Source organism: Lagopus muta, chromosome 7, assembly GCF_023343835.1.
Source record: "Lagopus muta isolate bLagMut1 chromosome 7, bLagMut1 primary, whole genome shotgun sequence".
NCBI lineage: Eukaryota > Metazoa > Chordata > Aves > Galliformes > Phasianidae > Lagopus > Lagopus muta.
In genome coordinates, this window is record NC_064439.1 from 29,607,625 (window position 1) to 29,619,998 (window position 12,374).

Sequence of the window (12,374 nt, forward strand, 5' to 3'; positions counted from 1 at the left end):
AGTGGAGGGTCTATGAGGCCTTAGGCACCTACACACTGCCTCTGCTTGGACAGCACTTCCAGCTTTCCTGCATAGTGTTTATTATGCTTTTTCCTATTCTTGCCAAAAGGCAATTTGCAGAGGGACAGATATAAGCTGTGGTTTCTTTGAGGGCAGGAAGCAGTGGTGGGGGAAAAGAAGCAGCAATAACATTTACAGTAGCAAATTATTTACAATCTCATGGCTGACAGAATAATAAAGGACACTTTAAAAAAAAAAAAAAAAAAAGCCTGTCTTGGAGTCACAAAGTCATGACAAAAAAAAAATAAAAATAAAAACAAAACAAAAAGTGGCTTCCTCTATTCCAAACACTGGGTTTTAGCAACATCTAAATGTTTAATGTTCTTACAGTTATACATGGAGAACAGCTATCCACTCAGAACACAAGTAAAGGATAACAATTTCCAGAAAATCCAACCCAGGAAAAGTAGTGAACTTGTTCTTCATTAGGAACCAGCATTCATGCATTTCATCAAGTCATATATTTCCCAAAAGCAAATAATTGAAGGGCTGAGCAAAGGCCTTGACTTTTAACATTTAAATGTCTCATCTAGTCCAGTGGTGTGATAAGTGAAATCCTTCAAAAGCTGTGCTCTCTTCATGGCACTAAGTCAAAGCACCAAGGAATCCACCTGCAGAGAAAGGCCATTGTTTTATTCACTCATAGTGCTTCTAAGCTCTTAACTTTATAATTAGAATCAACATTAACGAGTGATTTTAAGCACCTTTATCAGCTGGACAGGTTACAAAGATGTAGGATTTTTTTCCTATTCCAAACTAAAACAGACACAATCATGCAATGTGATTGACACTGTGCCTGGACCCAGTCTTGAACTTCCAGATGTGAAATTGATGTACCTCCCCGGGTACTGAACTACATTTTCTACAGCCATAGACTGAAGATACCTAAGCAAAACATGCAACATGAACCTCAGAGTAAATTCAGCTTGATACCCATGTCTGTATGAAGCACTTTTAATCCCCTGTGCTCTCATTTCAGGAAAATGAGGTGATTGCCTGAAGACTATGTTGTCATAAGGGTCTAGTTTAGAGAGTTTCTAACCACAGCCTAATCATTCTCCAGCACACTCACAAATTATATATTTTTTTTTACTTCTGATTGTGTAACTGACACATGAATATGTGACAGAACAAATAGTATATCTGACAAATTATGATTTTTTAATTATTATTAGTATTTTTTTTTTTTTTTAAGAAAAAGCATATACCTATTTTTTATGCATTTTTCTGTTTTGACTGAAGAGCTTGTTTAATAGCCCTTGGCATTTTAGCAACATAAAGAAGAGAGCATCCAATGGAGTCTTAATCACTGTGACTCTTTCCAAGGTATACTGTAGAAAGCCCATGTTTTCTTTGTTGCTTTTTATGGCAGCCATAGACCACAAAACTTGGTCAGAACTTTTTCTCTTGTAGTGAGATGTCATTCCATTTAAAACATTTGTGCCTTCATTGCTAGTAACAGGATACCCATTAAGGTGCACCTGCCAATATTTTGAAGTTATTTTTGATATTGTTTGCTGAAACTGTAATTTTGAAGGGAAGAAGGGCGGAGGATTCATAAAAACAGATTTTGTTCTCTAAAAGCCAAACCCAATACTTCTCATTATATTGCAGACACTCCCTTTACATAGAAATTACAAACATTCATGACAGGAAAAAAAAAATCTTACTTCTATTGAAAGGGATTTATGTTTAAATTGTTAGTTTCTCTACCAATGAAGGGCATTTTAATCTCCAAATTGTACTCTTAGATATTTATCAATAGATTATTAAAAATTACATACTTTTACTGAAATAATATGATTAATATGAAATAATAGAGCCAGATAGATCCTGAAGTAGTGATAATCCAGCAAAAAGAATTAAGTTATAGGAAGATAAGTCGCCACTTAATATCAGGTCCTATTTAATAATCCATCTCTGCTTGCAGCAAACTAGGTATTTCAGAATTAAGAAGTGCTACATATGAAAGCAGAGGAAGGGCTGCTTTTAACATTGCTGGCAGTTTTATACATGCATGTGATGCTGAAGACTGCATGTATGTTATTCCAAAGAAACATTTGAGTTCAAGATTTGAGTCAAGAAGTTCCCAGAAAATTCCATGCCTTTATGTATCTAAATTTAGTTCTCAAATCTTGCTGCTTTACATTTCATTGACTGAACTATCTGTTCCTATTTATAGAGATGAGGGCTCCTGTACTTCCCTTTCTTACTACTCAGTAGGACAGCATTCCCAATGTTATCACTGCATAAAAATGGATGACCAAAGTCATCCTTCAAATGGAGAAATAAGTGAATGTAAGCACAATGTGAGCTCATTGTTCCAGCTTTTGTCTTCCTCCAATCCCCGCGTTTTTTTTTCTTCATTTTCTCCATTGCACTGCCATGACCAACTGGCTTTCTAGCAGCAGTTCTCCCTCCTGCAATACATACCCTTAGCATGGATGCAATACCTCAGTGCAAAGCTAGGTTTCCCACTCAGGAAAACCATATTATTTTAGTGCTACATGTAGTATTTACCACTGAAAGCACGTCAAGTGTGTATATTCCTTTTTCAGCCTCCATGGAGTACTCAGAGGCAGAAATCATTCCTGAAGTCCTCAATGACATCTGGCTGACCTCTTGAATGGACGGATTAATTACTCATGTGACAAATAATAGAAGGCCATATTTTAGCCCTGACATTCCTATGTCGACTTCAACCCCTTCCTTCTACTCACCTCCAACAGCGCAGCTCCAGCTTTCACTTCCTGGGCTGCTACAGGCACCCTACCTCCACCCCTACTTGTTCCAGCTCTTCCATCTAAGAAAACATCATTGACTTCTGAGGGCAAAATTTGATGAAGCAGATGAAAGCTGTAGTGGCTCAGGAGTAACTTGAGCAGGTACTATACTCAGGAGCCTGCCTGCCCATTCACAAATCTTTCTTCATTCAGCTCTATTTTTCCATGCCATTTGCCAAGAATAAAACACTTTAATTTTCTTTCTTCTTTTCCATTAACATGGCAGTGGTAAGAAGAAAAAGACAATAAAGCTGTTGCTACTTTCTTACTTCCTAACCATACACAGGTGCATTTGCAATGGCAGTGAGTGTTAGAGATGCAGAGGGAATGAGCGCAGGACGAAGTGAGGGGCCAGTAGGTCAAGCACTAGAATAAGTGAAATTCTCCACTTAAGTCACAATTCAAACTGTAAGGAGGGGCAGAAAAATCTTTCCCTAAATTATCCTATGTTTCATTCTTTCATAAACAAAAATTAGTTTACTTGAAGAAGTTTTTATCTATATAAAAGTTTGGCTGATTCCACAAAGAAAAATAATGGCTGAAGTTCTGTGTCTCATTTGCCATCTAAAACCATCTCTGCAGCCATATGATGCTCCATTCACTAAAAAGAATAATCACCAGGCATATGAAGTAAAACAGTTATGTAGGCTATTGCCAGCCTACTGTTATCAAGGAAAAGTTACAGAAAATTGATCTGGGATCACTAGGATATTTAAACACTGGACAAAGATGAATTAATTTCATATATATTATTTTAAAAGGTAATCTTCATACACTATCTCGAGTTGAGGTTCTTCAGACACCATTCTTGCAGATGGGTTGCTACCCCTGCCTGCTGGAGGAAAATGACAGCAGTGCCTCATACATTGGCTACAGCAGACTGGAAAGAACGGAACAATCATTTCAAATATCCCTTAATAGCCTAGAGTGAAGGCTAGTTGCCCATTTTCAGTCTGATCATTGATAGCAGAATAAAGTTCACTTTGAACTGAAATCAGGTACAAGGTTACAAGTAGTATAAACTGAAATTCAGGCCACAGTTACAGTAGCTTTCTAGAGTTTTGACAATCTTAGTTAGGAACCTGAAGGCATCTGCCATGTGGTAACTCTGAGGATTCAACCTATGCAGCAACGCCTTCCAAATGCCATCCCTAAAGAAATTTCTTGGTTTCATCTTTGTAAGTTTGCTGTCCTTGTTCCACATGAACTGAAATGTGGGAGGAAGCTTTCACATCTTTATTATAAGGCCACTGCCTTTGATGTTAAAGCATTTCACTCCTTCACAGGAAGTCTAGAGTTTTGCATCTTTAATGAGCTCTCACTACTTCAGATAATAAGGATTCAAAAATACTTATTATGAGAAATACTGCAGATTCCTGTAAATGAAATTAAAAATTTTAATGAAATTTGGTGTTTTATACATTTTCCATAGCAATCAACATACAGAGCACATGTACAGTGCAGCTGAAAGACGTTAGACCAAGAAATTCTCTTCTGCCAGTACATGTGTATCCTTACCATTACTGTCAGGGGTTCCTTGTTTGAAGTATACAAGTGTCAAAACATGCAGATATCATATTAGCATTTAACTTGTAAACATCAAACATGCACCTTGATGTGTAACAGCAAGTTACTTTGCCTAAGAGGTTTTATTCCTTGGCTGCAGAGAGACTGGAGATTCCTGTTACTTCTCTTTGCTACAGACATGTGCAAGCCTGTTTGTGCCATTTATTATACGAGATTTTCAGTCTCCTCTTATGGTAAGAAGAGACTTTCATGTCACTGATGTCAACAAGCAGATATTTACAGAACATAAGATTCTCCAGCCAAGAGCTATCTGCTACAGAGAGCAGAAAGAGCGTGATATTTGGAAGTCAAAATGGAAAGGATATGTTTTGCTTCCAAAGTTTCATCTAAACTCTAATTTGGCAAGTATTCTTGGAGATGCATTTCCCAAATGTTTAGGCCTGAACTTGGTTTAGATTACAGTGCTTTTCTTTTAGCTATTGTGTAGATATCCACTTCCATAAGAAAAAAAAGAAGAAAAAAAAAAGCAGCAGTCAGTAAAACATCAGTAACTACATATAAAGATATTCGTCTAAGTTAGTGAAAGTTGTTATCCTCAGAATTGCAATAGATTATGCTGAGCTTCACACCAAGACTGTGTGTTTATCAAGGCAGTCTGAATGTAACTGAATAGCTTGTTTTGCTCTGCAAACTAGTTCAGATTATTTTATTTAGGTGAGATCATTAAATTCATCTCACGCTACTGATTTTAGCATGATTTTACAACGCTGAGTCAATGTCTGTTGTCTTCATTTGGTATGCTGAATCAGTAACTTGCACACATACTTCTGTCTTAATGTTCTTGAGAGATTAGCATTAAAAAAAAAAAAAAAAAAAAAGGCTTAAAGCGTAATCCATAGAGAACATTTTGCCTGCAGGAGACGAGTGAGTTTTCACTCCACTTTCTCCATATTAAGAGAGAAACAATTTACTAGCCAAGAAAGGCGTAAGCTGCTCAAGATACAGACCTACTCGTCCCACTTATGCCAAGAGAAATGGGGCCTGAGACACATGGACTTTAGGACCATAGGCACAGAAGCTCAAAAGCTGGCAGCCTGTCTATCTGTTGGATTCTTTCAGAATCACTAGATATGATTTATTCACAGATTTCAAAGCCAAAAGAAACAAAGCAATTGCCTTTACTCTTCCTACGCAGAACCAAGGGCACAGACATTCACCTTCTTATTATTCTGCCAAGCTAAATATATTTCTATTGAATTGGGACAGTTAGAGAGACATCTGATCTCGAGATCCAGAGCTGATGTTTATATTATGGTGCGACACAAATGAGGGTTATGGTTTAGTTTTTCATTTATATCCTGGCAGGCCTAGCTGCAACAGCAACCCTCTCCTAAGCTTTGTACAAATACATAGTAAGCCCATCCTGGTCACAAGGATCTGATTGTTTAATACACCAGACCAGGAAGGGCAGATACAGAAGATGGTAGGAGAAAGGAGTGGAGAAAACTGGTTTACAGACCAAAAACTAAAGCACAAAGAGATTAATAGGCACATTACCATCTCTTCCACTCCTACCTAAGAGCTGCACAAACAAGTGCTAAACCCCTTAAAAATCTGGCTCCAAAAGACCTGTCCCAGACCACACAGGAAACCAGTGACAGAACACAGGATGTTTGAGTGCCTTGGGAAGAAAGCTACCACTGCAAACAGGGCTTTGACAGTCACTGCATAAATATCATAAGAGCCCTTTACTGTCTCAAAATGCTCACAGTCTGAAAAGGCAATTAACTCAAGAACAAGGCAAGTGTTAGAAACACCTCCTGAGAGAGTGTTGTAGCATGGGTACATCCAGCCTTGCTTTTCAGCTATCAGAAGAAATCAAAAGCAACAGTTATGCTCAACATGTGGTAGAAAATTACCAGTATAGAGAGAGATTATACACATTCACCACTGTTTTTCTGGTTCTTTCATTTGTCTTGTAGAACAATTGATTTTATTACTTCATAAAACAAAACAAACAAAACAAAAAAGTGATGGTGAATGCAACTTCTGTTAAATGCAGCCTTCAAGAAAACTGTCCAATTATGATTTACAAATAGATTTATAAACCCTTTGGATGTTTCTGAGCACCTCAGAACAACAGTTATCCCACTGGGCTACCATGCTAGCTGGCTTCTCCCACAATCCTCGTAGCTATATGGAGTTTAACAGTGGAATTTTTCAGCTCATTGAAATTGGCACAAATTGGCCCTGTGTACTACCTAGCTTCAGGACTGGGAAATTTTGCCCCATGCCAGCTTATAATAGTTTGTCTGACACTTGGAAAGTGAAGGGCAAGGTTTTGCTTAGTTGTCCTCTTCCCACCCCTTGAGAGAGATACTATGAATGCTTGTCTCTAGTGAGAACTGCTAGGTGTTTCTTTGGATGTATTTGTTGCATTGCTCATTTCACTTTTATAATATATAGTATAAAACTTACTGGAAGCAAGTTAAATGGACCAAATTTCAAACGGGAAATCAAAAATACCCACACACTGAACAGAAGAGCAAACAGCCATTACTCAGGTTCACAGTGCTGTAATTTCACAGAGAACAACAGGTGACAAATTATGCTGCAGGAATTAGGGCAGCATTATAAGTAAACGGAGAATTCTTGTCTCCCTGCTATGTTGAACCCCTCATCTTTACAGAGACCCTTAAGTTAGGGGAAACGGATCAGAGCAAGGGAGCTAAAAAAAGTGATTACCAAACCATAGGCTTTTCATCAGGGCTCAGAGTTAGTGCTACATGAGATCACCTATGAGTAAAGCTAATCACCTAAAAGTCTTGCCAGTGGCCCCACCCCTCCCCTCAGATATTTTGGGCTAAGTCATTTCCTTTTAATTATACCGCTCAGTGCATGTAGAAATACAGTTTCTTCTTCTTGTAAATACATACCCAAATTCTGATCCCAATTAGATCAGAGGACTGAAATTGGCTGCAGGATCTGCCAGTGATGGATCACAAGTTTTGAGCCTAATAGTGAAAGTTTTGATCTTGATAGACCCAGACTAAGCTGGGAACTCAAACAACTCCTTAAGTCACCACACAAATGTTTTCTTATACAGCTTACTGCAGCCAACAGGCAAGGAGCTGTTTGCTTTGGTGTGATAGCAGGAGGATTGGCACAATGGACAAGCAATGCCGTTAGCTGGTAGGACTAGTAAGTAAAAGCACAGAAAGAATTAATACCCTGATTTTTTTTTAACTAAAAGTCTGTGGAAATTGAAGTAAAAGTCCATTACATAGGTCGCTCCACAAGTACTGTCTCCTATTTATTTCCATGGAAACTGCAACAACTGCAAAGAGCACAATAGCACTATTTGATAGAGCGAATTCTCAGTTACAAACCACTACTCTTCAATACTGTCACCCTCCAGTAGCTATGCCAGTGGAGGTGATCCACTGTTACTGTCACTACTGCTGAAACGCACCACCCCACCAGCTCACTGTGCACACATTCACTGTTTGGTCTCTGTGAAACTTCAGCAAATATCAATGAATGTCAGAGGGTGCCATTTTTTCTGCGTATAGGAATTTAATTCCACTCCTTTGCTTCATCTGCACTTCCGTATCAGATGCCATTCTGTCAGGCTGCTCCTCTTCTGCCATCTGTCTCATGGTAACAAAATGTAAAGGAATATTGACAGGAAGGTTCAACATCTACTGCCATACTACCAATATATGCCTCTGACACCATGGGCCAACATGATAAAATAGCAGGCATTAGTTTTGGAGCAGTTCATTTCAGAATCATCTTAAACATTTGAATATTTGTGAGCCTCCTATTGGAGCAAGTTAGAATTATATGCTTCCATGGAGAAAGAGATGGACATCACAGTATTCAGAGCAAGCTTGGGACAGAACAAAGGTTCAAATCTACCAAGGTTTTAAGACTTTAAACAAGAGACATAATCACATGGCAATCGTGCTTAAGGCTAAGGCTGCTGTTGGGCATGCCACTTGCTGCAGGGCTGGCTGTTCCAGAAACCAGCAGTCTTACTGTTACTTATCTGGTCTCGCAGTGAGCTGTCACAGCTGGCACTGATGAGCCAGTGTTTATCTGTGCTGCTTCGTGGGATGTAATAGTAAGGTGAGAGAAGTGGGACTACCACATTCAGCAGCAAGTAGCCATTAGAGCAGCTTGAACGTAAAGCAAGGCCTTACCCAAACTAAAATAGCAGCTTCCTATCTCTCAGGTATGTTGTAAAGAGGAATACAAAGATCATTTCAAACTCAGATTCTTCAGTGGAAACAGACTTCCCTTTAAGAACTTGAAAAGATCCTTTTCCCATTGATAAAGCTAAAGAAAATGGCTGATTCAACTGTTTACATTTTAGATTCCTATAACTGTCATCTAGATTCTTTTGTAAATACAAATCCTAAGAGCAGAAGATCTAGAAGTGCCTGTTGTAGGCTGCCAAAATGCTCACTGGGTTTCAGAACAGAGTCACCCATACACTAAGAAGAAGGCAGCATCCTCAGGTACATCACAAAGATTTAATCCTCAGCTGGCCTCCTCCTGAGCAGGCTGGCTCAGGGAAGCTCAACTGTGCAAGTAAGGGACTCCCATCATTGCAGTATATGCCTCCTATAAAATTCCTTAAATAGAATGCCTGGACACATCCAAACCTAAAAACTTTTCCCATTCACCACAAACAGTACAAAATATTACTCCTTGCAAGCTCTAAGAAAGCTTCACTTTCCTGAAATTTTTTGGTGGTTGAAAGCCCTGCATCAACTTTGCTTCCACTCCTAGGTATGCATGAACTCCTACGGCTAAGCATGTTGAAGTACACAATAGACACTGAAGTAGACACTTACTTTACTGAAGTAAAGTTCTGTTGGGTGTGAAGGAAGGGTCAATGAAAAGTAAGTTGAAAGTGTTTGCTCACAAAGCAAAATTCTTTCATTATTCATGCTCCAAGAGACTACAAAAACTACCAGAAATTTTAATAAATTGAACAGCATAAGATTAAGTTTGCTGCATATAAGAACATCAAATGGCATTTCTGGAGGAACACTTTTTAAATGTTCCTATGGATTGAGTTCTAAAGTAGTTGCAATTTCTTAGGAAAAGTTTACTTATGATCCTGGACACATTTGCCTGAAGTACAGAGATGCCAAGAAATCAAATAAGACACAGGACTGTATTAAGAAGCAGATGAAAATATGGAAAAATATTATAGAGCCAATACATGTATATGGTTTATATGAATTTATGACCTCAGATTTACTCTGGAGTTCGGTTTCTGAAAAAACTGTCTATTGAAAATAGAATTGAAGAAAATGAACTGAAAAAGAGTTCAAGAAAAGGAGTGACATGAATGAGGAATGCTTCCCTAGGAGAAGATAAAAAGATATAAGGTTAAATTAGTCTAAACTTCTTGTAATAGCAGCAGAGTATGGGAATATCAGGACAAGGACATTGTTGAAACAGCTCCTTTCTGTTTTTCCAACCACATTCCATTTGCCATCATTGGATTTGGGAGGTAACTTAGGATCCTATGTAGTATTTTGTAGTAAAAGGGATGGAAGAGCCTGTAGTTCCAGACAGAGCTATGCTTTCTGTTGTTGGTTTTTTTTTGTTTGTTTGTTTTTTTCTTCAAGTACACAGCATGGAGTTTGTGGTGCAGAAGTTTGCTATACCACAGCTGCCACTGACAAATAGTTCAGATATTTATACAGGAGATCCTTTCATGGCCACCAGATTCCAGTGACTGATCAACTCTTCAGATTCAGTCTTTTGGTTTTTACATTAACGTGATTTATATTCTTTCACTTTGTGCATTTGGAGTTTTATCCACCTATTTTGTATTCACATTTTAAGGCTGAACTTCCCCAAATAGGACTCGTGCCAAAGTTTACAGTAGCATAAACATGGATAATTTCTGAAGTTTGTCTGCTATGGAAAAGAGAAAACAAAGGCATCTGATGTGGGAGAGAGTGAATTTCAAAATTTTGGCTTCCCTATGATACCTTCATAGAAATCCCTCAGAGAGAGTCCACCAAACACCAAAATTCTTGGGCCACAAACTGAAAGTCCCTATGACAGAGTTAAGAGAAAACTGTGTAACAGAAGTGTGCAGTTGAACACAATTAACCATTCTCATAATAAGGGGAGAGGAGAAAATAGAGAGAGAGGAAGAATAACATTTTAAACCAAACATTTAAATACTCAATAAGCCTTCTACTGCAATATATAATTAGCTTGTTGAACTCATTTCCAGAGGATATCGTTGCACTAAACAGTTTAGTGGATACGACTGAAGGTATTCCTCATTTTTAACATGCTCAATGTAAACATTATTTTACAGCTTTCAGGAAGACAGTAATCGGATTCTATTTGTGCTGTAAGTTTCCTTGTATGTCATCCATCTAAAACAGTTTCTACCATCAAACTAGTTTCAATGTGCAAGTTCTTCACTGTCGACCTCTGTCAAACATATGGTTTTGGGCTATGAAGAATGTTGTTTCCAACGTGGTAATTTGTGCCTTCCAAGTTCTGTGCGCTAAAAATGATCGCCCTCCCTCACTTATTCAGGAAGATGCCTACTTTCAGTTCATAGTAAATATACCCCCAAATGATTCCCAAGCTGTGTAAGATTTTGAACAGTCTCCTTTAAAAATAACTTTTTATCAAAGCAGAGGTGTTACTAGCTGAGCAGTAATAACAGGTGGGAAGAGAACAAGAACTGTTTCTTCCTTGTCTTACATTTAAATGTGCGGTTGTTTTGTTTGTTTGTTTGCGGGGTTGGGATTTTATTTCATTTAAACAGACTAGCCAGCTCTGCTTGTCATATTTTTAGCCACAGAGAGAGAGTTTGTTCGAGGTCTGTCAGCATTTTCCTGCAGTCAGCCTAGAGATACAACCTTTCAAGAATCCTTTTAATACAGAACAAATATGTTAAATGTCAGAAGTACACATGCTCTTTAAACTCTGTTTTTCTGATTTCTAATAGTTTTCTTGTTAACAATGAAGATGCTGATGTGGTGTTCAGTACACCCTTTTGCATGTTTCAGACCTCTCTCTGACAAAGCACTGCGGGCCGGAGCAACAGCTACGTGCATCAACATGAATGCTTCTGCTCACACAGAAGAAAAGAGAAACAGAAACAGAGAGAAACAGAACCAAACAACAACAAGGAAGTAAGTCAATAAATAAAAGCACATGCCCACCCAACCAGCAGAGGCTTTATTCACAAAAGAAGAACGACATGGAAGGTCAGCTTAATATTAGCTAATTTAAAATTTTAAGGGGCTCACTGTTATTTGTCCTCTCCAGAATGGCAATCACCAGCACTTAGCAAGCACAGTGCCTTTTTCCACATATCTCAAACTACCTTAGGATACAGTACCGTGCAATACATAATATATAAAGGTTCTGCACCTTCTCCAGAGGTACCTGGCACTAGCAACAGCCAGAAACAGGGTAGCAGACTGCAGTATTACTATTAAGTAATCAATTACTGCAACATCTCAGACTCTGAAATATTTTAAATACAAAGAAAAATACCTGATATATTAAAAAAAAAAAAAAAACGAAAAGAAAAGAAAAGAAAAGAAAAGAAAGAAAAAAACAACTCACCATTCTGGAAACTAAGAGCCTTCTCTTATATCCAAATTATGCTGTGGCTCAGGACATCAGCGCTGTTGAAAGAGCACCTATTTTTCACTCTGGTTTTGAAAAATTCCAGTGCTGAGGGCTGGGTTAGCTGCTAGGAGCACACCTGGTGTGTGCCTGTCTGTGAGAGGTGCTGCACAATGCCTGCTGGAATTTGCAGTCCAGAAAGTACCTAGCACCACTTGTGCAGGAAGTTAGAAGAGAGTGAAGGAACTACATTACCCACAACTGCCTTCAGCTGGTTTATGATTACACCTGAAACCAGAAGAGGCGGTGTGGGAGTTTCGCCCTAGGGAGGAGAGATGGGTACAAGTAGAAAAAAAGAAGAGAACGTGTTCTCCT

The 12,374-nt window shown here is 38.4% G+C and overlaps 1 protein-coding gene across 2 annotated transcripts in view; it reads right to left on the reverse strand.

Moving 5' to 3' along the window:
• MACC1 (MET transcriptional regulator MACC1) overlaps window positions 1–12,224 on the reverse strand; it is a 33,088-nt gene extending 20,864 nt beyond the window's left edge. The window contains exons 1-2 of one of the 2 annotated variants that reach the window (XM_048951865.1): window positions 12,139–12,191; window positions 11,997–12,058 (exon numbers count right to left, since the gene is read on the reverse strand). In XM_048951865.1, the coding sequence (XP_048807822.1) occupies window positions 11,997–11,999 (3 nt within the window). In that variant the 5' untranslated portion in view covers window positions 12,000–12,058; window positions 12,139–12,191. Of the gene's footprint in view, window positions 1–11,996 lie in introns of both variants that reach the window. The other variant, XM_048951866.1, reaches the window with a different exon arrangement.
• Between the last annotated feature and the right edge of the window lie 150 nt (window positions 12,225–12,374).